A 25,438-nucleotide genomic window follows, 5' to 3' on the forward strand; every position below is an offset into this window, starting at 1 on the left:
AGATTTCTTCTCTTAAGAAAACTGAAAGTGGGGTGGCAGCTTGGAAGAATGGAAGGTGACCATGCGAATATAGAGATGGGAAGGTGACAGTGGGACCCCACAGAGACGTGGCTGTGAGTTGCTGTTACTCGGAACATGAACTTCACCCACAGAGCCTTCGACCATGAAAGCTTCCTTGACTATTGAACCTGCTTCATTTCTCGAAGTTTGGACTGGAGCAGAGGAACCGAGGGAGTGGTCCAGACATTAGCATGCATCGCGGGCAAACGAGAGTCACCAACAGCAAGCAGAACATCAAGAGCTTCAAAACCATCAGCACATAATACCCATAGAATCATCATCTCTTCAGGAACTATTTCATCAATAAGTTAGGAACAAGCTATACTCTACCAGGCTCGATTACTTCCACAGAATTTCCAATTACATCATGACCCATTAATACCCATAGTGATGCATGACACTGACTTAGGATCTTGAAGAAGCCGATAACCAATCTGATGTTCTAAAATAAGGTCATTCATAAAGAAAGCACGCTGAACACCTCTTCTATACTCAAATAGGATGCGAGCCAAAACCAGAGTGGTGTCATTGAGCCAACTGAGCCTCCTTTGAGCTAGATCCGCTTCCTCACAGCTCTTATATTGATTGAGGCCCAGAAGACAAAGCAGAGAATGGATGGAGTATGAAACATAAAAAGAAAACGAGTAGAAGTGATTCTCAGAGGTTTCATTTCATGAGTCATCCATGAACCCTCTGATTAGGTGAGAAAATCCATTTTAAATACAACATTGAGGCACACCCATAATGGGAGCAGAGTATACCAAAACCAGCAATGACAACCGTGAAAAACGAGATTTCATCCCAACAAACTAAACAACATTCAAGATATCAACAGCAACTATGGAAGAGCAATAAGAATCAAAAACTAACAATAAACATTTTGCTTTCATACCTGATAGTGCCGATGTTCTGTTCAGCTTCAAAAGTTCCTCAAACACTACTCCAAAATACCTCTGTAAAACGATCTCACAGCACTTCTTCTCCACTCTAAACACACATCTCTCTCCCTCTCTCTCAAAAATATCTCTCTGTTTTTGTGCCTTCCTTCCGAAAACCTCCTTCTCCGCCCTCCCCTTTTCTTTCCTTTTCTTCTTCTATATCTCCTTTTTCTCTCCTGTTTCTATCTTCCCCAGGAAGCCACTACCGACTCCACTGTTGCTCCACTCAGCAAGTCTGGCACCTCTGACCACCAGCATGGCCGGCTATCTTGACTTGCTGCCTCCACCAGCTCGTCTCATGTGTCGAAAGGGGTCCCTCCACTTGCCTAGGATGCTGCCAGCTGCCAGTGATGAGGAGGCATCCTTCCAATGTTATTATTACAAAAAAAAACCTAAAGTCTCCAGCTCTTGAAAGGGGGTCTACAGTAGTACCTCAAATAAGGTAGTACCTAAGGTAATTTTGTTTACAAAAAATATAAGCTTCAAATTAAATAAAATTTAAAACGGTTGATTTATTAACAAGTCTAAATAATAGTAAAAAATAATTTTAAAATCAAATAGTTAACCAATTAATACCATAAATTTTTGGATAAAAATTGATCTATTCTATTATTTATTTATGAACATAGTTATATTATTATAATTTTTTAACTAGAAAAATAGACTTGAAATCAAACAATATTTTCTGTTGAATTTATTTATTTTAAATAATACTATTAATCATTCTTATTTTTAAAATATTATTATTAATTTTTAATAATAAAAAAATCAATTATTATTTTACAAAGATGTCAATATCCATATTTCTATAATAAAGAGAAAAATAGTATAATAAATTCATTTTAAATAATATTATTAATAATTATTATTTTTAAAACATTGTTATTCTTTTTTAATAAAAAAATCAATTACATCCATATTTCCATAATAAAGGGTAAAATGGTATAACTTTTATAAAAAATATATATATAAATTTGTGATTGTAATATAATATTACCATTCCTATTTTACTAAAAGCTATTTATTGTTTAAATACAAAACTAATTTTATTTTCAATAAGAATTTTATTAAATTTAATTAATATTATATATTAAATTATGTTTAAAATTTAATTAATATTATATAAATTTAATTTACAATGTTTTTAGAAAATCAAAATAAAAAATTATAATTTTAAAAAATAATGCATCCAAATAACGTTGGGTTTCACGAAGTTGGGTTTCTGATAGAAAGAGTAGGAGATGGAGAATATTTTTGTTTGGTTTAGTGCTCAATGGAGAAAATTAAGAAAAAATAACGTTGAAATTTTGTTTTGCCCTTTTTTTTTTCTCATGTGGGCAGGTTAGTTAAAGTCTTGTGTGGCAAAGGGAGGATATTTTTTACATTAGAAAACACTTACTCAAGAGTGCATGAAGACCTAAATATTTTTGGGAATAAAGTATTTAATTTGAAATAAGAATAGTTAGGATTTGATTTTAATAATATTTTCATACGAGGGGAAAATAGCCAAACTTTCACGATGAGGAGCAATAGTGTGACGATGATACGAAAAAACCGCAACCTTCTGGAATCTGCGGCATAGGCTTTGACTTTGAACGCCTACCTGAAGAAGTCAATTGCCGTGTGGCCTTTGCAACTCCAATTATCTCCAAAGCATTAATCGCAATTGAATTTTTGTGTAGGAACTCTTGACGTTTCGACACTAGCATCCTTGACCATATTCATATTAGTCATGGAAGAAAAATATTTGAAATAAGTTATAAAAATTATTTAAAATTTTTAAAAATTATAAATATTGATAATAATGAAAAAGAAATATTTGAGAAGGTTATAAAAAATCATTTTTAAAATGTTTAAAAATTATTTGAAGTGATATTATTTCTAAAATTACTTTTTAATAACATATTATTAAATGTTATTATAAAAATACTTTTTATAGTTTTTAATTAAATACTAGGGTTTTTGTTTGATAATGATTTTAGAAAATATTTTTAATTTAAAAAAATATTTCAAAAAAAATATTAGATGATTGGAAAATTTTTAAAAACACTTTTATAGGTGATTCTCTTAAAAATACTAATTGAGAAAATATTTTCACTAAAAATATTTTAAATAGAAACACTATCACACATTCTAAAATAATGTGTTTGACAGTAATCTTAGAAAAATATTTTTAACACTTAAAATTTTTTTATTTTTTAAAAATATTTTCTAAAATTATTACCAAATGTACTATATTATATCTTTAAATAATATCCTTTTATAATTTCTATATTATATATTCTCTCTTATTCTCTTCTATTTGACAACATTTGAATTATATATATTTTATGCTACTATTGTAGGATCATAAAAGACATTGTGTTTAGTTCTCAGGAATTTTGAGAAAAAATGTAAAAGAAAAAAAATATTTAGGTAAAGAAACTAAAAGAAAATAAAAAATCTATTTAAAGTAAAAACAATTACGATTTTTCAAACTCATTTAATTTATTTTTCTTCATTATATAAAAATTAAATAATTTTTAAATGTATAAATTTATAATTAATTTTAATTATATTTGAATTTTTTTTATATTTTGCTGAAGACAAATATAAAAAAACTATTTTACTTAATTATTTTTCCTTAATAATTTCTAAAAACTAAACACAACCTTAAATTTAGTAATTTTCTCTCACTTGTACAAATTCATTCCATTTATATACATGGAGGTTGAAATAAGTATGTTAAATTAATGGATTTTCATTATATTTTAATATATTTTATATATAGTTTTTTAAAATAAATCAAATAAAATCATTTGAGGCTTCTTTTTCCTTTTCTTAACACTACAAAATCTGAAATTTGACTTTGAAATAAATTTTTAAAAAAAATGGGACAAACAATCTATCACCGATGAAATGAACCCATTCCATGAACAAGCTTACAAAATAGAAGCATTTAGAAGAATAATTATTTTGGTTTTATTTTTTTGGTAAGAAAAGAAGAAACGTAGCAAAGGGTGAAGAAAATATAAAAAATAAAGCTAGTTTAAAACGTACGCTGTATTGCATTATGCTTTTGTAGTCACCATGATGTCCCTAGTGCATGGACACGTCACCTCCAATTGGGTCATTTTCAAATTGTATCATTTCATTTTTCTTTCCTTTTTTTTTCAATGTCAATAAAACAATACAACGTACAAATCAAACCCACATGCACGATGGGAGATTTGAATATATTTTTTTTAAGTCGTGTTTGGAACATATTCATATCCATAAATCAACATCACCCATAACGGAAATCTCTAGTTTGCCACCAATCTTATTTATTAATAAATTTCATATTCTAAATTATAATTTAATAAAATTAAATTGGGTTTTAATTTTTAAATTATGTTTTGTACTTGATAATAAAAATGAATAATAATATATTAATATCATAAGAAAAAAAAAATGATATAAAAGTCATGTTTCGTTCCTAAAACAATATTAAGGAAAGAAAAAAAAAAATTGAGGGTTTGCTTGATAACTGTTTTCAAAACAGTTTTCTATTCTAAAAAAAAAAAAACAGGAAAACACGTTTGATAATCAAAAATTGTTTTTTTGTTCTCAAGAACATAAAATTAGGTGTTTTTAGAGAATACATTTTGATTGTTTTTACTTATTTTATGAGTATTGTTTTAAAACGTGATTATATAAACATGTAGAATTATTAAAAATAAAATATTAAATATAAAAATTATTTTGAAAAATATTAAAAATAGGTTAAAATTAGTTTTAAAATATTTTAGGTTTATAAACACTTTTTTTTAACAAAAACATTAGAGAACAGTTTTCAACAACCATTCTTCAAAACTGTTTTCGAAAACAGCTACCAAACAAATCCTAATTTTCTTATATTTAGTTTCATCATAGAAAATCCGAAAGAAAATGAAATATAATTAAAATTAGTTATAAATTTTATGCCTCTTAAAATTATTTAATTTTCACCTTAAAAAAATCAGTTAAATGAGTTTAAAGAAACATATAAAAATAATTTATTGATTTTAAATTTATTTTCTATTTTTCTTCATTTTTTCTTTTCTTTTTTCCTTATTCTCTTCTTCATTATTTTCTTTTTCTTGCATTTTCCCTCAAAATTTTCAAGAATCAAACATACTCAAAGTGAATTATAATTGTTATTGGAATCAATTTTTAACTTCTATTCTCATTCATTATAAATAATCCAAAAAAGTTTGTTTACGAGAAATGAGATAAGGTTTTTATTCTTATTATTCTTAATTTAATTTGTGAAAATAAAAAGACATTCATTTATATTACCTTTAAAGCAAGGAAATAGAGGAGGGTATGGAAGAAAGCATAATATTGATTGCGAAGAATAAAAATACATAGTATCTTATAATGAAATAATGACATAATAATTATGATATGATAGCATTCCTTTAAATAATAAAAACATAATAATTATGTAATAAATGACTATTATTATTATTATTATTGGATGTGAAAATTAAGGGTATGTTATTTTTAGGTTAAAAACATTTTAGGTTTTTGAAGAATGTTTTAGGTTTATTACATAAAAATATCATATTGAAGTGTAATTAAGGATATGTTAATATTTATTTTTACTTTTTTTAAAAAAAAATTAATATTGAAAAATAAAAATAAAAATTGTTTTATTCCTAATTTTAAAAATCTTTGACCTAGATTTTATTTTTCTTTATCTAATCAACAAAATCGATGAGGATTAAAAAAAACTTATAAATTTAGTATGCACATCGATACACTTCCTATGTTTTATTTTTAGGGTTAATTTTATTTACTATCTCAGATATTTTGGCTAAATATACTTAGTCCCCATTAATTTAAATTTCATCACATACCTTTTCTATCATTCCCATATTTTCGCTCACCACCCTTTTCATTCAAAATAAGAATTGTATTTAAGGAATCTTCAAGTCAATGAGAACCAATTATATTTAGTTAAAATTTTAAGGGAGATTAGTGAAATTATGTATTATTTTTAAAAATTGTCAACTTATATAACGAAATAGAATATTTTGTACAAAATATTTTATGCCTTTTAAAAATTTTAAAATTTGAGGTAGAAAACTTCAATCTTTTTAAACAAATTTTAAAATCATTACTTGTTTGTTGCATCATTTATAAAATTTACTCCTATTTTATAATTTTAAAAACAAAAAACAAAAAATGTGTCTAAACGTGCACTTAGTTATGTAATAATCAAACATAATTTTTCTTTTTTCTTTTTAAAAATAAAAAGAAAATTTAGAATTACTAAACATGTTTATTTCTTATAAAATGTTCAAAAATATAATTTAAGAAAGTTTATAGCCTCTTTGGCAACGTTTTCCAAAATAGTTCTTGAAACATAGTTATTGAAAACAAATTTTTAAAATAGTTTTTTATGGTTTTTAAAAATGGTCCTATAATGTTTTTAGAAAAACTTAGAATATTATCCGTTGTTTCTTAATATTTCTTTAAAAAAAATAATCATCGTGCTTTATTTTCAATCATTCTCATGTGTTTACAATTATTATTTTTTAAATAATTAAATATATTATTAAAAAAAATACTCTTTTTTTTTCAAAACAAGTTCTCAAAAAAAAAATTCTAATAAGAAATTATGAGATTGTTTTCAAATATAAAAAATAGTTTTTTATTTTTAAAAATAGATAATTATTTTTCAAAGCAATTCCAAGTGGGCTCTTATATTTTTTATTTTAAAAAAAATTTATCAATACCACATCTAAAATTATTAAAAAATTTATTAGCAACTTCAAAGATATGAAAAATAAAAAATCAATAAGGGGAGGCTCAGGGGTGTTGTTCAAAGTAGAGATGGTTGGTGGACCATCACTAGGGTTTCCACCTTTTTATTTTGGTAGCCACCTGCATTAGTTGCACCAATGATTATCTGTTATTATCTAACACATATGTATTGGCGTCACTTCATTTTTTAAAAAATTAGATGTAACCTAATGTGAATATCTTGTGGAATTCTTACATTTAATATTAATTTGGCTCACCTTTTAAATGAAGATGGTAACAGATTGGGATGTTTTGGGCATTTTCAACCACTTAATTTTATAGTATAGGTTTGACATGTTGGATAAGTTCTAATCAAAAGCTTAAAATAAGTCCTTAATTTGTGGTAGTATTCCATATATATAATTTATAGAAGGTGATAAGAACATTTTTTTATTTTGAAAAATCTATGTATTGATTTGGTACTAGATTCAACTTTTAATCTAAATAGTTTAGTTTAAAGATTTGGTGGTCAAATATAAACCATTTAACGGTAAAAATATATGGAACTAAAATATAAAATAATGAGATAAAGTAGATAATAATGACACTAAGGTTAAGATAGAAATGCATAATCGATGACAACAGAAGTGAGTTTGGAGACAATCACCCCTATCCCAACCCCATTCAATTTATTTATATCTATTCTCATTATAAAAATAAATAAAAAAATAATTTAAAACGGTTAGGCATAACGGGATAAGTAAAGAAAATTCTCATATGCTGTTTAAAATTTTTCAATATTTTTCAATTTTTTTTATTCTTAAAATTTTAAAATTTATTAAAAATAAATATAGTTTATAAATAAAATTATTATAAATATATATAAATTATTTTTATGAAAAGTGATATTTTATTTATTTTTAAAAAGTTGAAAAAAAAAAAGCAACTAAAATAATTTTTTATTTAAAAATATATATAATTGAAATGGGCACAAGTGTGATTAAGTCATATCCAAACCCGCCTTAAACCTGTTTATCTTTATGCCAAACGTTTCCCATTAGGGATGAGGCAGGTAATTGAAAACTCACCTTATTGTCATTTTTAGGTATAATAAACATCTCCTTATTAATGATACGTTTCTATGGGGTATAGAAAATATATTATCTTTTACCGCAATTTTATCATTTTCATTTTGCTTTGGGAAAAAATTAATATGAATTTGAGATTATACTTTCAAAAGCATAATCTTGATGAAGAAAATATTTTCTTCAAGATAAAACCACTTAAATTTAAATAATTACATGATTTTTATTTTCACTTTGATCTTTTAAATTAGAAATTTTTTAAAGAAAATTACTCACACATGTACAAGTTCTCACTTGGGGTTGAAAAGAAAACCTTTTCAACCAATACTTCTAGGAAATTTGGCATCCAGAGATTTAATTTTTTTTAATTTTTTATTAAAAATATTGAAAATGTAAGATTAATTAGGACTTATTGTCTAAAAACAATAAGAGCATTTTTTTTATTCATACAAAAAAAAGTCTAAAATAGTGATGAATTTAAAAAAAAAAACAAGTAAATGATAAAAAAAACTGTTTTATTGTTTGAATGAATGCAAAGATTATTCAAGATATGTTGATAATTAGATAAGAATATAAACTTGACCTAACTTTTTTATGTTTGTTCTCTTCAATGTCATTTTCTATCATTCTTTGGCTTAGCTTTGAATAGACAGAGAAACTAGATAAGGTTCAATGTTTGTTGTCTGTTTGTTTGCCCCCATCCTTTTTTTTTTTAAAATAATAATAAATAAATAAATTCCTTTTTTTGGGTGGCTAAAGTAGTGCTTTTAATTTAAATCAATGACGTTGAGAACCCTCAAAGTGGATTAATTTAAATTAAATATGGGTTTCTTTTTCAATGTTTGGAATTCATTTCTCTTTTCATTATTTTTTAATATTAAAAGCATAAAAAAATTCAATTTAATTTTTAATTATTAAAAATATTGGTATTATTTTTTGTTTTTGAAAACTAAAAAATATTTGGTAATCATCTAACAAGCATAAAAGTTTTTTTTTTTTTTTTTTTATAATTAGTAAGTCAAGACAATTTTTATTGGTTAATGTTATTGGATTGGTAAAATAAAATAAAATAAAATAGGGTATCAATACTAAGTACGTTTATACCCTCATTTCATGATTTAGACTATCGAGATGAAAAGTTGGATAGATGTCTTTTCAATATCATACACTAAAGGTACAATTTAAACAAGTTGATCCAACCGTACTCAACCCAATCTTTGCATGACATTAAGTAATTCTAAATATTTGGATGAGGTTTGAGTTATATTTTTCAACCCCATTTTATTTTGGGTTCAACTTAAACCAAGGTTCAAACAATCGAAATCTAACCTAATCTCGATCTTATATTATTATTATCTTGAAATTTTATCCCACTTTCCATTTAAATTTTGATATAAATATATAGATTTTTTTTTTAAAAAACAATTGTGGATGAATTTTGAATCATATAATTCAATTAATTTGACCAATCCAAACAAAATCTAACCTTAAAGAATGGAAGGACATGTTGGACTTAGGATAAATACATCATGTTAAAAATTGGGTTAATTATTTTTTAATTTGAGTTGAGTTCGAGTAATGCATAGACCTGATTAACTGATCCAAATTACAACCTATCATATACTTTTCTTAAAATAAAAAAATAATAGTGATGGTAGTTTTTACTTATTCATATTAAAGGTTAAAACCAAAAAATAAAAATATATTACCAAATATAATTTTGGAAATAATTTTAAAATTTTTAATTAAAGTAAAAAAATAAAAGGCAAAAATACAATCAAACAATATCACAAAATATGAATACCATTATTATATATAATAATAATAATAATAACAACTAATAAATTATTAATTACAAATTTAATTTTAAAAATCAACATCTCATCCTATTTTCAAATGCCAACCATTTTTAGGTATCAATAAATTTAGTTCAATAAAAAATGGCTTAAGCCGTGAGTTACTACTCTACATGGACCTTTACAAATTGTTGAATAAAATGAAGTAAACAAATTTATTTTCTTGATTATTTTTCTTGACCTTCATAATCAAACAAAAAAAAAGGGTAATTTATTAAATATTATATTTATTAACACATTTTCTATTACAGGTATGTTTTTAAAATTCCAGGGTGGAGTGCAGGCTCCTTGTTCAAATTCAAACTCCTGGTATGTGTGGCATTTTCGTTGTTTTCGAGAAATAGGAGCCCTATTAGGCAACATAGACACCACTGACCACCTAATTGCTTCTCATCTAAGCGAGTAGGAAAATAAATCCCCTCTCTTTCTCCGAAGCCAAACAAGAAATCCATCAGACTTTCTCTCCTCCTGTACACTTTCTCTCTCCTAGGGTTAGGTTTGTGACGATGGGCCAACAGTCTTTGATCTACAGCTTCGTTGCTCGTGGAACGGTGATCCTTGCTGAATTCACGGAGTTCTCCGGTAATTTCACCAGCATCGCTGCGCAGTGCCTCCAAAAACTCCCTGCCACCAACAACAAGTTCACCTATAACTGCGATGGCCACACCTTCAACTACCTCGTCGAAGATGGCTATAGTACGTGGTTTTGTGGGTTTTTGTTGTTTCAGCTCTGATCTGTGTGTGGATCTTGATGTTAAATTGGTTTTGTGTTTATCCGTGATCTGATGATAAGATTTGTGTTGTTTTCGTTGATTTTAATATCGTTTGGTAAGGGTACAAATTTTTAAATAGTGATTAGCTTGTTTGGATCATTTCTGTGTGAATCTGCTCGGCTGCTGAGAAAAATATTCAGAAAAAGAGGAAAGATGATAAAGGTATTTGTTATTTTGGTATGATAAAAATTTGAAATGAAAAACTGAGCTCAACTGAGCTAAGGAGTTGTTTATCAATCCAGATCTTTAATTTTGGATGGTAACTGTGGTATGTTGAATAAGGTGGTGTATCTGATTGGTTCTAATGAATATCAACAGATGAAAATGTTCTCTTGGTGCATATGGTGTGTTAAAGGGTATCTGAGATCTGGTTGCGTGATTACTGTTGCAACATTGTGCAACATTGCTTTGGATTTTTGTTGATTTCTTGATGATCTGAAAAAAAAAAAAAATTTGTTCCCAAGCTTTCCAAAGGCTCTGCTTGCTTTATAGTGGTGTGTTGTTTGTGATTGTTTATAACATTATCACATTATCACATTATCTTACTAGTGGAAACATCAATTCCTAAATAGGGAGTTACATATACAGTAAGTTATGGCTTTTTATTTGTGATGATAGAAGGATGCTGTTATAGGTTCATGTAATGTTGCTTGGCTCATATATTTTTTTTAATAATCCAGAACTAATGGCTTGTACTCTATTACCTGCTTTGCTTTTACATCTGCGTGCTTTCTAGACTGATTGAATACCATTCGAGAACTGTAATTTGTGAGTGCTGTGATGCTGTCCTTTAATTCTGATTGTCTGTTTACTTATTGAGCGGTTGGATGGTTGCTGGTTGTATAAAGAATCACTTATTTTAATCTCTTATTATGAATGTGAGATTGGGCTTTCCTATTTCATGTTGAGCAACTGACGCTTAATGTGACACCATGAGCATTTATTTGTTGAATGGTAGTAAGTGGTTATTATTTGTATTTTACAACCTAATTAATATGGACTATGATGTTATTATGAGGGTAGTGATATATCCCTCGTTAATACAGTATCTTGCTTGATTTTCAGATGCTTTAAAGAGGGTCCTCATTTGTTATGGATATTTACTTTATATGGTAAATTTTTTAAATAATTGTGCATTTCCTGTTCCCTCAGACAATCTTGGTTAATTGTAATTTGTCACCTGCCCACCTAAGAGCTGGAGTATGCTTGAAAGTAAATTATCATAAATGCATACTGTGAGATGTGGTTTTCACAAAATTGGCTTATTTAATGCACAGCTGATATATGCATACAGTAAGAAGATGGAAAAACATACAGGTGTGGAAAAGAAAGTTTTCATAATTCTGATCCCAAATTGCAACTTCCTAAACATGAGCTGGAGTTCTAGACATATTTGTGTATAACTAGAACCCCATATTTCTAAATCTGCAATCCACATGAGTGGATTGACCAATTATTAAAAGAGGAGAATGAAAATATAATGAATAGCATTTTCAAGAACTAACTCCCTCCCTCCCTCCCTCCCTCCCTCACTCTCTCTCTCTCTCTCTCTCTCTCTCCCCTCCTTATTTGCCTAATTTTTTTGGAAGAACTCTTTTCTGTTCTTTTTGATTTGGAAAATAATATTAACACCATTAAAAGGAGGTTATATTTTTGCTGCAGTTTTTATTATAGCGACTAGGGCCTCTTTGAGATCTTCAATTCTTATTTTTCACAAGGTGCATGGGTTTTTTATAAGTATTAGATTGGGCCACGGGTTGTCCTTGAATATCATTTTAGTAATTATCATTATTTCTAGTGTATGAGACGTGCAATGAATGGGGTGAACAATTTAAAGCAATCCAAATGAACATAAATTGAAGAGATGATGGTTGATGGTTGTTGAAGTGATTCAGTTTAACAATATAAACTACACCATGAATAGAAATCTAATAACATATGCATGATGCACAAGGTTCTAGGCTAGAATGTTGGCTAGATGCCAATCTTATTTGTCTTTTTTTCCTTTTCTTCTTTTGATAGGCAAAAGGAACTAATGGTAGCATATTGGGAATGTATAGAGCACCATATGGACATAGTTGATATTGCAGCTTTATTTTAAATACATGATTTTATAAGGTTCATGAGAAGAGAGACCCTTAGAAAACTACATGTGACCCCATATTTCTATTTGCACATGCCTGTTTGTTACACTTACTGGGGAAAATTTTTAGAAGTAGAATATGTTTGCATTTTCTTGAAGTATCTTAATTATTTTTTCTTTAAGCATCTTATAAATGAACATGTGCTCTAGATAGATGGAAAGTCAAATATTAAAGCTGCTTCCAACTTTCAAAGCATATTCAAGGAGCTTTGAATGATGTTTGAATGGTGTTAAGGCTATTTTGTCATTGATATTAGGTAGCTGGATATCCAGAATTCCTTTTCTTTCCTTCATAACTTGTTCTTATGTTTGAGAACCTGTTTAATTAGACATAGGACTGCTATTGCATACATGTTTGATCAGATATTTACTATCTCCAACCAGACTTTCACCTACCAACCCCTCCACTCCTGAAAAAGAAGGACAATCAGCAAGAGAAAAAAAAATCTGCTTTAGAAGCAAGATATTCCAACTTCATGTTTTGCCTTTTGAGTATCAAGATGTGAACTGCATTGAGGATCCTTGTACTCATGTTTCTTCAAATATTATGACATGGGGCAAAGGAAATTTATGATTTTCCGAAATTGGAAAAGTGACAGTTTCTTATGTTCTTTTCTAGGAAAAAAAAAAATTTCTGAATTTATAGTTAGAAGCAATTCTTTTCTTGCTTGCAGTGTGTGTTCAAGTAATGATATGTGGTGCTCACTGAAGTTTCTTGTATTCCTTTTAATCTCCTTTGTCAAGTAAATTTAAAGAAATTGTAAATGAGGAATACATTGAATTTTTGGCCTTTGAGGCCTGCCTCAAGTGACAAAGAGGTTGATGTGGATGAAGGGAGGAGATTAAAAAAAATTATGTGCAGTAAATGTGACATGTAGAGGGATAGGGAGGTACTCGGTGGTTCATCTGGATAACTTGTGAACCAGTTTTGATTCAATTGGTTTATCCCATGTGCTTTTTGATGGTATAAAGTCTTTGTTGTGATCTAAAAGATTAATGAAGAATAATTATTGTGATTTTGATGACCATCCAAAGAAGAAATATTGTTACTTTTATGACCATCCTAAGAAGAAATAGTGGATTTGATGGTCAGGATCATCTTATTGCATGCTATGTTGTTCATAACAGTGCTGCTTGGTTAATCAAACTTCAATTGAGTTAGATGCTTTGGTTGCTTGGTTAATCAATTTCTATTGTTCATCTCTTGGGCTCATGCTGCCTGTCGGTTAAACTGGGTTGAATTTCTTTCATTTTGATTTTTTATTAGTTTGAACTAACTTTATCTGTTTAATGTTGCAGCTTACTGTGTTGTTGCTGTTGAGGCTGTTGGTAGGCAGATTCCAATTGCATTCCTTGAGCGAGTCAAAGAGGATTTTACCAAGAGATATGGTGGGGGAAAAGCTGCTACTGCCGTTGCTAATAGCCTGAACAAAGAGTTTGGGTAATTTCCATTATTGTTTTTTTCCCTGTAACTCTTAGAATAGAATTTGCATTGTTTATTACATATCACAAAAGTGCTGAAAATTTATTGTTGATAATGTAGGCCCAAACTGAAGGAGCAGATGCAGTATTGTGTGGATCATCCTGAGGAGATAAGCAAGCTTGCCAAGGTGAAGGCTCAGGTTTCTGAAGTCAAAGGAGTAATGATGGAAAATATTGAGAAGGTAAGGTTGTCAGTTTGTTGTGCATTTGCACCCAATTGTTGAACAAAGTTGTGTTATTTCTCTTATTCTTAGTGGGAAGCGATTTTAAAAAGAGTTTTAAAAAATAGATTTTGAGAACAATTCTTAAAAACAGTTTTTTCAATTGTTTTTAGTCACAAAATTCTTTTTCTGCTTATTCTTTGTGAAGGCACTAAGACCATGTTTGGTTGACTAGATATAATATGAAATAAGATAAAAGATGAGATAATATATCTCATCTCATATTTGGTTAATGATGGAATAAGATAAATTATCTCATCAATTATCATATCCTATTACTTATCTTATTACATTTTCAACTAAACATGAGATAAGTGATAGATTGTATTATCTCACCACTTTTTAAAAAATAATGTTTTAATCATGAATATTATTAATTAATTAATAAATAAAAAATTACTTGCTGAATTATAAATTGTAAAATGATTTTCAAATAATACTAAACATGTTAGAGACTTCATAATTTTTTAATAACAAATATTGTGATGCAATATAAGTTTTATTATAAACAAATGTTGAAATACAATATGTTTTCTATTTCTTTTTTTTTATTCCTTTTACAAATCCAATATAAGAATGATATAACAAACCTCATTGGATATAGTACCTTAGGGTATCATATTCCATTGAAAATGATATTATAGGATATATGTATCCTATTTTATTCTATGCATCCAACTGAACATAGTCTAAGCACTTGCATACAGTGCAAAAGTTTCTAAAGTATTCTTCATATGCTCGATTGGTTCTTAAAATGATCTTACCTATCAAAAAAAAAAAAATTTTAAAAAAATTCCTAGAATATTATTAAGATAAACACCTGAAGATGCTAAATTTGTTTTAAAAAATAATCTATTTTCATGGCAAATTAGAAAAACTGTTTCCAATAAAAAAAATTGCCAAACATGTTTTTGAAGTGAGAAAGACTATTCTCGAGAACAGTTCTAGAGACACCTTTATTTTCTTTAGTCATGGGATTATAATAAGAATTTTGAAAACAGGGATTTGGGTGGTTGCATGTTTAATAGATAAAGTTGTAATTTTGCAGGTTCTGGACCGTGGAGAGAAAATTGAGCTTCTGGTGGATAAAACAGAGAACCTTCGCTCTCAGGTTAGTGACTGCAAATATATCAGTCCTCCCCCCCACCCAAACTAAGATTCTTAAACTGGAATTGGGTTGAACCATAGATGGCCAAGTTTGTGATTTATCCAGTGAACTTGCTGGTTCTCCTACCTGGTTTATGTGATAGAAATGAATAAATTCAATAATCAAAGATATAAATAAATTAGAAATTTATGAGCACATTGTAAAAGGGTTTAAAATGATGTGACAAAATACATGATACAATGAGATTGTGGAACTTTTGTACAGAAAAAATATTTTAAAATATATGTTAAGTGGTTTTGTCCCAAACTGAGCCTTAGGCTGCCCATTTATGGGGACTGGTATCCATTTGAAGAGCTGCTTTTAAAGAAATATGAATTTGATTGATGGCCTGAAAAGTTCAGTTTCATGGGTGACAATGGTAGCTCTCCCCTAATGTATCAGACATGGGCTTCCTCTTCTTCCTATGACCCCAAAGAAAAGTTCATTTTCTGTGTTTCTATGCTTTCATTGTGTCTTATTTTGTCTGCTGTCTAATGATAAATGAGGGCATTGATGATGGTGTTGCAGGCACAAGATTTCCGGCAACAGGGAACCAAGATGAGGAGAAAGATGTGGTTGCAGAACATGAAGATAAAGCTGATAGTTTTGGGCATCCTGATTGCCTTAATTCTCATCATAGTGTTATCCATTTGTGGTGGCTTCAACTGTTGATGTGAACTTGTGTTTGGTTAGAGTTGATGATTAAAATGAATTGGTGCTGCTGTGTTGTTTCCGAACTTCCCCTAAATGTTTACCTATAATTTTGTTTTTGTTACACGTCCTCCATTTCTGCCCATAGTCTGTATTGTAAGATGGTGCTTGTATAGTCTGGACTGAAGTGAATTTTTTTTCCCTATATTAGTAAAAGGGTCCCTTGATGCGTGGAAGTTTGTCATACCATGATACATGACCCTTCAATAGTTTATTTTGGGAAGGAACCTAAATCCCCTGCATGTGCCTTTTTGTTAAATTGTGACGGCTACATCCAGAAAACTTTAAGAAGACAAATATGGGAAAAGAAGGAAAGAAAAAATGAAGAAAAAAAAAAAATTTAGAATTAATTTAAATATATTTTATTTATTTTCTTTTATTATAAGAAAATTTTAAATAATTTAAAAACTTTATTGAATTTTAAATAATTTGAATTATATTTAATATTTCTTTTTATGTTTTTTTATATTAAAATAAAATATGAAAAAATCATTTTTTTTTTAATCTTTTTTCTTTATAGCCTAAAAAGCAACCTATCATATAAAGCAAGGACTAATAAGTTATTTCTTAGTTCTTTCATTGACCCACAAACATGCCAATATTAGCACCGATAGTATGTAAATGTAAATTAGCCAAACTTCTCATATTGGAAAAATAGATTCTCATTTCAAATCGTAATGTCGTAGAATTAAATTATTGAGTTACACATCTGACCAGAAATAACATACAAAAATGGGTTCGAAATGGTCAGTGATGAGTGAGACCTCATCACCTACAACCTCAATATGACTGCATGAGACTCTGCAAGCAGGGAAGAATAACCTAATGAAAAGCCAGAGATCAACAGCTTTCATGCATTGATTTCCATGTTGTCAAGGAGCCTGACCTTTCCAAACCGAGCAGCAACACAAAAGACAACAGGATTCCTGATCTCTTCTACCGCTTCCAAACTCTCTTGCTCTACAATCTGCTCATTCCAAACACGCATGATTTCAGCAAAATACATTTTTACACTTTCTTAAAAACTTTCACCAAAATAAATGCTGCACTTTTACCCATAACTATGCTAGGCTAAGTGTGAATTTGAATTTTCACCTTTAGTGCCACAGGAAACTGCTACTTAACCAGTTTCACACAATAACTAATATAGACACAGGAAGCTTCGTATTTTGCTTGGTTCAGGTGCATGTTTGAGAGGGAAGGTAAGAGTCCAACAAGTCATCTCCCTGGTTTGCTGGGCAAATCCAATAGGAATCATTTATAGTTCCCTCTTTTGTAAAGTTTGCACTTATTGCTTGTCTCTATGTCTATAATTTTGAGACGAAATCAACCTTTCTACTGAAGGCAGATATCAAATGGGGGATTCAATAGTCCCATACACAAGCATAAAACAGTAATTGAATTTCAAGAGCTGCTCCAAGTGGGAAACAACATAGGATATGGGCCAGCCTCCTAATTAGTAGAAGAGAAGGGCTAACATGTCGCACATTTTCTTTAGATTTATTTCCTACTAACCACTGTGCTATTGAGCATCAACCTCATGTCTACAGGTAATATGATGCAGTGACTCTCAGTGTCCTGCCTCGGGATCAAAGAAGGCCAATTTGTACATGTGAACCTTCATCACTGCACAACACTACGGTCTCTATGCCTATAGTCAATTACTTCTTGCCCATGAATTACAGAATTCAATGAAGAAAGATCACAAAATCTGCCCTCAGATGAAAAATGCTAGAGGAATGGTGCATATCCCCTGTTACTTTGTGTGTTTTGACCACCCAACTAATTAATGTACTACATTTTATTCAGTGCAATGAAGGATAACTTAGGAATTTAGTTTGCAGTACATCAGAACCAGGCCAAGACAAAACAATCTTAGAGGAGGAAGGTTTTTCCCGTCTCACCTCAGCATAATCAATTCTTCCACCCGCTTCTTCTATTGCTTGAATGACCAAATCCCTTAACTCTCTGCAATTAGTTTGACCCTTTTCTGCAGCAAATTTAGCTCTTGACAGTGACCTATTTATGGACAATGCCTGCAGGGTACAATGGGGCATATTGAGTCCTTCATGGTAGAGAGAGAATTTAAAATGGTTTGTACTGTAGAAAAGTTGTCCAACTAGCAGAATTTAGATGATAAGTAAAATGAGTAGCTACTTTAACTAAGATTTGTAAGGAAAGAGTTAAAACCTTATACAAAAAGGAAGTGTAAGAAAAAAATGTTAAAAAAAAGAAAGTGCACAGAATATTTGATTGTTAACAATTACCAACCAACAGAGATCATTAAAAAGGGCATCTACTTTAGATCCACATGCTTGTTTTTATGGGGAAGTATCAGCAGTAAAATTTTCAATCAGTCAAAGAATGAGGAGTTAAAAGTAGCACTGGAAGAACCTTTTCTCTTTCTTCAGGTGATAAGTGAACATTGCGGGAACTCATTGCGAGCCCATCAGCATCACGCACTATTTCTGAGCCTATTACTTTTATGGCAAAATCAAGATCTCGAACCTGTAGAGTCAATCAGGCAATAAATCAGTAAGCTGAACTACAATATTGCTCTAAGGATATCAGAGGACATCATTCTAGTCACCAAATGTCAAGGGTGTGACTTGGTTTTACAAGGCCAAACCAAAGAAAAGGGACCCAAAAACTAGTTCAGACTGTACCGCATATGGATTCATTCATGCCAGAAACTTCTCCATTTATTATCCATTTATTTATAGGAACCAAGGATAAACTTCATTAATCCAAGAACACAGACAACCATCTCATGTTTTTACTTTCAATTTCGGCTAGTTTGAATCGAACTCTATAATATGTGACTTTTGACATAAGAAAATACATATTTTTTAACAAGCTCTTTCCCTTCCATGTTTTTTGAGCTCTTTTCCTTTTGCCACTTTTATTCTTCCAAAGAACAGAAAAAAAGAGTTCTACAATGAAAAGATGCCTCCACTCACAAAGATCCACACTTCAAGTTCTGAACTATCCTAAAAGGCATAGACATATCAATGTAATGCAACAGTTGCTTACTAAAAGAAATAGCAGAAAGGAGAAAAAAAGTAGCAGTTGCTTGAAATGACATATCCCACAGTGCACTTCAAATTCCATTTTCTACCATCAAGATACCATGATTGAAAATGTGGTATATTAAACCATGTGACACACTACCATTATTTTCTTTCTTTTCTTCCTAAAAGTCGGATCTAGGAATAGTGTTTGATCACTTAGAAAAGAAAAGGAAGTACTGAGAATTCTATAAACGTAAGATTCCTAAGTTTGCCTTCTTTTTTACTATTCTTGCCTTAAAATCATGATTACCGCTAAAATTTTCAAGGAAAGAACCAGACTTTTGAAAACCTAGAGCATAAAATGAATCCAACATATGCAAAACATACTAAAATTTCTTCAAAACACTCACCATTCGGCTTATAATTCGCCATTGCTGGTAATCCTTCTTCCCAAACACCGCAACATCAGGCTCTACAATATTGAACAACTTGGAAACAATTGTGGCAACCCCTCGAAAGAACACAGGCCTACTCTTCCCACACATACTCTTTTCCAACCTCTCTACCCTTACCCATGTCTCATGGCCAAAACCCCTCTCTTCCAAACAAGAAATCACCCCTTTTCCTTCTTCTCTCACATCACAATCCCCAGAACGCCCACCACCACCAACACTCCCATAATCGTACAAATTGTGGGGGTGGAAAACGGCATCAACTCCGCCAGGAACGGCCATGAGCTTCTGCAAATCGCCATGAAAATCAGATGGGTATGTGGAGAGGTCCTCAGAGGGGGCGAACTGACCTGGGTTCACATAGATTGAGACAACAATGAGGTCGGTGTGTTTGTGGGCTTCTTTGATGAGGGAGATATGGCCTTGGTGGAGGTACCCCATCGTGGGTACCAAGCCTATGGTCTTTCCTTGGGATCTCATCCGCCTCGACCATCTCCTCATCTCATCCTTGTCTCTGATTATCTCTGCTTCTCTGAGTTCCATTGTTCTCATATTTTTTTTGCTTCCGTGGGTTGGTGAATTCTGAATGTGGCGTTCGGCCGAGTGTAGTTTTATAGGAATGGAAGACAAATATGAATTAGAATGTATCTGATAATGAGTGCTTCTTGTATAAAATGATTGACCCTCCACCCCACGAGGAGAAATTGCCAACAACTCAATCGCAAGTTTTCCATGAAAGTATATTTGATTTTCCAAGAAATTGAGAATGATTGGATATGGTATAGGCAAATAGTAGGGTACCAAATAGATACCCACCAAAGTCTGCAATTCCACCTGTAAATGTTTATGAATAATACAATCTGATTATATATATATATATATATATATATATATATATATATATTTTATATTTTTAAAAATACAAAATGAAAAGATGTGTGTATTTTTCAATCATTATTAAAAATCGATGATAATAACTTTCTTTCAATAAAATAAATTTATTTTAAATTTTGAGATCTCATTTCATTAGATTAATCTAGATCCATCTTTAATGATATAATAATATGAATGGCTTATTTGGTCATTTAATTTAATTCAATTCAATTTTACATAAGGAAAACGTTTTACTAAAATATTCCCCAATTAGAAGCAATTGTCCTCCAATTTTGACTCTATCATTGAATTGACTTTGACCATTGTAAGTGCATGTCACCTGCAATGCAAACATAGATTCTAAATAATCATGCTCTTTTATTATCAAAAAGGAAAATTTAATTTTATGTAATGAAAAGAGAATTTTTGGTCTTTGGAAATCTTAATTGCGCCCCCCCCCCCCCCCCAAATTCCATGGCTAGGCCACAGAATTGGGATTATACATGGATTAGATTTGGCAGTAGTTTAAAAAGAGGGGAGGTTGGCAAACAATGGGAGGAAGAATAGAGTCATGTCAAAGTGTGGTGGCTGGTGGGTGGCGCCCTCACATTAGACCAAAGTTTATATTTTCATTTTGTTGCTCAAAGTCAAAGGCTGCTTGTTCTCCCTTTCAAGACTACAACAAGCCAAAAGGGTTGACTAAAGAAAAATGTTATATGGCCCCATCAAATCTCTCTCCTCCCTCATTTATTTATTTATTTAATAAAATTTAGATGTAAAAGACCAAAAATATCCTCACCTTCTTCATCCCCACACTTGACCACCGAAACCCTCACCCTATCTCATTTTTCTCTCTTCTTTCGTTTTCTCTTCATCTTCCTTTTTTTCCTTTTCCTTTATTGTCATAATTTTCAAATCGACTACAAAAGCTAAATGTTATAGCAAAGAAATTATTTTTCATTACTTTTCTTGGACCAAGAATCGAAAAAAGTAATAAGATATAAATACCACTTCTTTCTAAAAGAATGTTCAAGATTACGATTGCCATAGAAGATCAAGATAAAACTACTTTCATATATTCATTATAAACTTATGCATAGTGAAGGATGCTTTTTGGGCTATGCAATGTACCAATAACTTTCCAAAGATGCGTGATAAGTATCTTTAGAGAGGACTGAGAATTATGGGTTAAATTCGTGTATTAATGTAGACCTTGGTGAAGTCCAACATACATTCAACTTTTAAAATCCTACTATTGTTGTTTGTTGTATTGCTAACCTTTATGATTGAAAAATTGGAATCAAGGCACTTAGGGTTTTTGTAAAAATATTTTGATGTTTGTATGGTATTCCTAACTTCATAAACTTGTCAAATGAATTTAATTTGGTTTTAAAATCATGTTTCAATTAAGAGATTTAAATCGGTTTTTACATAGGTCCAGTTTTTTCTAGACACCTAAATTGATTTCGCAAAATTAAATTATTTCTTGACTTCCATAATTTTATGTGATATTTCTCCCTTGATCTACACTTCTTGAAGTTAATTTTAGGAACCCATTTTATTGAAAATCAATTCCCTAAATGGGAGAATTTTTTTTCCTACCCTTGTTGCATTGACCCGTTCTATAGTCAAGGATTGTTTAACTTATTTTAAATATGTTCCTTGTATAATTTAATTATGTTGTTATTATTATTATTATTTATTTATTTTTGTAAAATAGGCATATTGAATGTATGTTAATTTTTTTTCCTTGATTTTACCATGCATTTAGGTTAGTGAAAGAAATTCATTTTGATATGTCATTGAAATTTGCTTTGTTTTTTACCAATGTAATTGTGAATTAATTTGGTATTAATTGAGACATAATTAAATAATTTGGCCTTTTGGATTGTAATCTAGACATATAAGAGATATTGTGAAATTTTTCTTCATGATGATTTAAAAAAAAAAAAAATATTGTTTAGGATTTATTTACAAGTTTATCTGTTCTAGTCGTATGCTTATTGTTCTATACAATGACTTTATTGTTAATTAATCTAGTATTAATTAGGACATAATTAAATAATTTACCTTTTTGGATTGTAACCTAGATATATAGAAGATAAGGTCTAGTTTTTATTTTTTTTTTATTTTATGATAAAATTCATTTTCTAAATATTCTTTTAGGATTTATTTTGCAAGTCTCACTATTTTGATTATATGTTGATTGTTTTGCGCAGTGTCCTTATTGTGAATTAATCTAGTATTGATTGTAACCTAGTCAAATAATTTGGACTTTTGTATTATGATCTAAACATGTTGAAGATGATGTCCATTTTTTTTTTTTGATGAAATAACAACTCTAGGTATTTTTTAGGATTTACTTTGTGAATGCCCCTGTCCTATAATGTTGTTGAAAGTCTTGCTTGCTGTTGATAATTTAGCTTCCTTAAGTATGCCTTTAGGTTGCTTTGACTTTTATATGTATTATAGATATATTGTATATATTAGGTGAGTTCTTTTTCATATACCTGTCCCTCTCTTGACATTTTATTTGGAATTATTTTATGATTAAATATATGCCGACTTCTTTAACCTATTGTTGTGTATTATTCCACTTTGTTTCACTTCTTTACTCTTTATTTTGGATTTGATTGTATGTAAAATGAGACCTTGCCTATGATATTGCATTCATTATTCTTTCATTAAGCTAATTCCATTTGCATTATGAAAGCGTTTTATATGCTATCAAGGTATGCTTTCTCTATCCCTTATTTAATTAATTCCATAGACATTGAATGCCTTATTTTTATATATTCTCATGCTTGATTACATCTTGTTATGCCTTAATCACTTCTTTGACTCTTGATTTGAGTGGAATGCATGTTGTGTGACATTTGTTATGTTATACTTGTTGAACTAACCCTATTGTTTTATGGAGGCGCTTTGGATTGCAATTAAGGTACTACCATTCTTTTTTCTTATTCACTTTATATGCATGAATTGTGTGAGTAGTATTTTGCTAGGTTTTTATTATTATCACCTTTGCCTTATTCTTGTTCCTTGGTATCCATGATTTATAGATCAATTGCCATAGTGACCTCAACTTGATTAGTAGAAACCTTTATTTAAGGCTTAGAAAGGTGCTACTTTATGGTACCTTCTTGATAGGTAACCTGACCCCGAACCGAGACTCGATTTTCAAAGATATGCTTTTTCCAAATAACGAGTCATTTTTAAGGTTTTATTTCTTATTTTATTTTTCCTTTAAAAAATAAATAAAAATAAGTGGTGACACAAATTTTTACAAAAATAAGATTTTCACTAAAAAACCAGTCTTGCCATCGAGTAGGTTGTTAAATCTTCAAAAAAAGGTTTAACTCTAATATCATTTGTGAAATAAAAGTTAATTTAATTAACATAAAACACCCAAGAGGGAGGGGAGGTCAATTGGGTTTTAAAACTTTATAAAAAATCCTTTAAATAAGCAAGGAAAATAACAATAAATGTAAAGAGATTAAGTTAGAGAGATGCAAACTCTTATAGTGGTTTGGCAATTGTAGCCTACGTTCACTCTCCTCAATCCTTCCAAGTGAGGGTTCTACTAATGTGAAACGTTAAACCTAAGCTTCCAAGTCTTTACAATTGGATTTATAGGCTTCAATGGGTATTACAACTTTTCTTCAAATGCAATCCTAACTTAAAGCCCAAACACTCAACTTTAATTTAATAAATGAGAGTTTAAGATCATTAAATCCTAACACAATTAATGAACAAGTACAAAGAAGTTAGGATGAACAATAATAAGAATGATTTGCAAGTAAAATAATTAATGCACCAAGAAGAAAATAGAGATTTGAATATGAGAAATATGTAGGTAGAAAGTTGAATGCAAGTTTTCTCATATCAACAAATAGAAGGGATTTTTCTATTTATAGGTTTGGAACCTTAGACAACAAAAAGTGTATTGACAAGCCTTTCCCAATCGAGCTCTGGTCAACCCGTTGACTAGTCATTGGACATTTAATACACAGTAGGGGGTTCAACCAAACCTTAACTAGGAAGGGGTTACCCTTGATTGGGAAAACAATTTTTTAGGAAGAGAGAGAAAAGTTTGTGCACCCCTTGATTGGTGTTCAATCGGGAAAGAGTAATTGGTCGATATTCCCCAACTAGTTGAGCCGGTTTAGTCTATCCTCGACTGGTTGACCTTTTTCTAGCTCAAAACAGTTCTTTTTCAATTTTAGGTCTTTCTAGCACTTAGGCAAGGCTTTTAAGAACCTTAGTAGATTAAGATAAAATAAATTTGCCTAAGGTTTTGAAGAATTACTAGAGTTTTGATAAAAATTAGAATTTTAAAGCTTAATCGAGTATGAAAAATGATGCATACAAATGCAACAATCCTAGGTGCACCCAATCATTCATCTTACATTGAAGTCCTAAGCTAAAATGGTCTTCATGCGCACTTGATCTTGCTTTCCTTGAATCCTTTAATGATTGATGTGATTTCTCATTTTATCTTCTCGATTAATACCTGAAATGCATCTCGATTTTAACTCATCATTATTAATTAGTATACTAACTATAATTTGTTATCATCAAAACTCAAGAGAACCCTTAGGCTAACAAAAATCCACCTTGAACCAATTTTGAAATCATGCACTACCATTTCAAGATTTTGCTTCAGGAATTGCATCTTTGGCGCTCTAGAAATCAAGATTTTATTATTATTTTTAGTTGTTTTTAGGTAATTATTTGCAAAATAAGTGGCTAATAAGAGCATGCCATGTGTTAGTTTTTTTTTTTTTTTTTCATTTTCCTATAAAAACTCTAATTTTAGGTTTTAAAAAAGATAAATTAGAGATGACTTGACCATTCTTGAGGGAGAGGAAGACATTGAAGTTTTTTTTCTTGATTTGTTTTCTTTCTCCCTTACAATATTCAATAAAGCATTGT

The 25,438-nt window shown here is 29.9% G+C and overlaps 2 protein-coding genes across 2 annotated transcripts; one reads left to right on the forward strand and one right to left on the reverse strand.

Annotated features, from left to right (window-relative positions):
- Positions 1-10,196: 10,196 nt before the first annotated feature.
- LOC117919141 (vesicle-associated membrane protein 722) lies at positions 10,197-16,351 on the forward strand. The gene is made up of 5 exons (XM_034836239.1): positions 10,197-10,386; positions 13,906-14,047; positions 14,150-14,270; positions 15,358-15,420; positions 15,985-16,351. Exons 1-5 carry the CDS (start codon positions 10,197-10,199, stop codon positions 16,126-16,128), a joined length of 660 nt encoding a protein of 219 aa, XP_034692130.1. The 3' UTR covers positions 16,129-16,351.
- A 460-nt stretch (positions 16,352-16,811) lies between these two features.
- Positions 16,812-20,336, reverse strand: LOC117917623 (pantoate--beta-alanine ligase). Its single transcript, XM_034833954.1, has 4 exons — positions 19,589-20,336; positions 18,562-18,675; positions 18,072-18,203; positions 16,812-17,134 (listed from the first exon to the last, which is right to left on the reverse strand). Exons 1-4 carry the CDS (start codon positions 20,180-20,182, stop codon positions 17,018-17,020), a joined length of 957 nt encoding a protein of 318 aa, XP_034689845.1. The 5' UTR covers positions 20,183-20,336; the 3' UTR covers positions 16,812-17,017.
- Between the last annotated feature and the right edge of the window lie 5,102 nt (positions 20,337-25,438).

Source organism: Vitis riparia, chromosome 7 (genome assembly GCF_004353265.1).
Source record: "Vitis riparia cultivar Riparia Gloire de Montpellier isolate 1030 chromosome 7, EGFV_Vit.rip_1.0, whole genome shotgun sequence".
Taxonomy (NCBI): Eukaryota; Viridiplantae; Streptophyta; class Magnoliopsida; order Vitales; family Vitaceae; genus Vitis; species Vitis riparia.

Bases quoted from the DNA above. Each gene is read 5' to 3' on its own strand.
- LOC117917623 (XM_034833954.1), bottom strand. From the start codon at position 20,182: ATGAGAACAATGGAACTCAGAGAAGCAGAGATAATCAGAGACAAGGAT. The intron at 18,676-19,588 runs GTGAGTGTTTTG...TTGACTCTACAG, and splicing joins GGCGAATTATAAGCCGAATG to GTTCGAGATCTTGATTTTGC. The intron at 17,135-18,071 runs GTGAGACGGGAA...TGGAATGAGCAG, and splicing joins GAAGAATTGATTATGCTGAG to ATTGTAGAGCAAGAGAGTTT.
- LOC117919141 (XM_034836239.1), top strand. From the start codon at position 10,197: ATGGGCCAACAGTCTTTGATCTACAGCTTCGTTGCTCGTGGAACGGTG. The intron at 10,387-13,905 runs GTACGTGGTTTT...TTAATGTTGCAG, and splicing joins CCTCGTCGAAGATGGCTATA to CTTACTGTGTTGTTGCTGTT. The intron at 14,271-15,357 runs GTAAGGTTGTCA...GTAATTTTGCAG, and splicing joins TGATGGAAAATATTGAGAAG to GTTCTGGACCGTGGAGAGAA.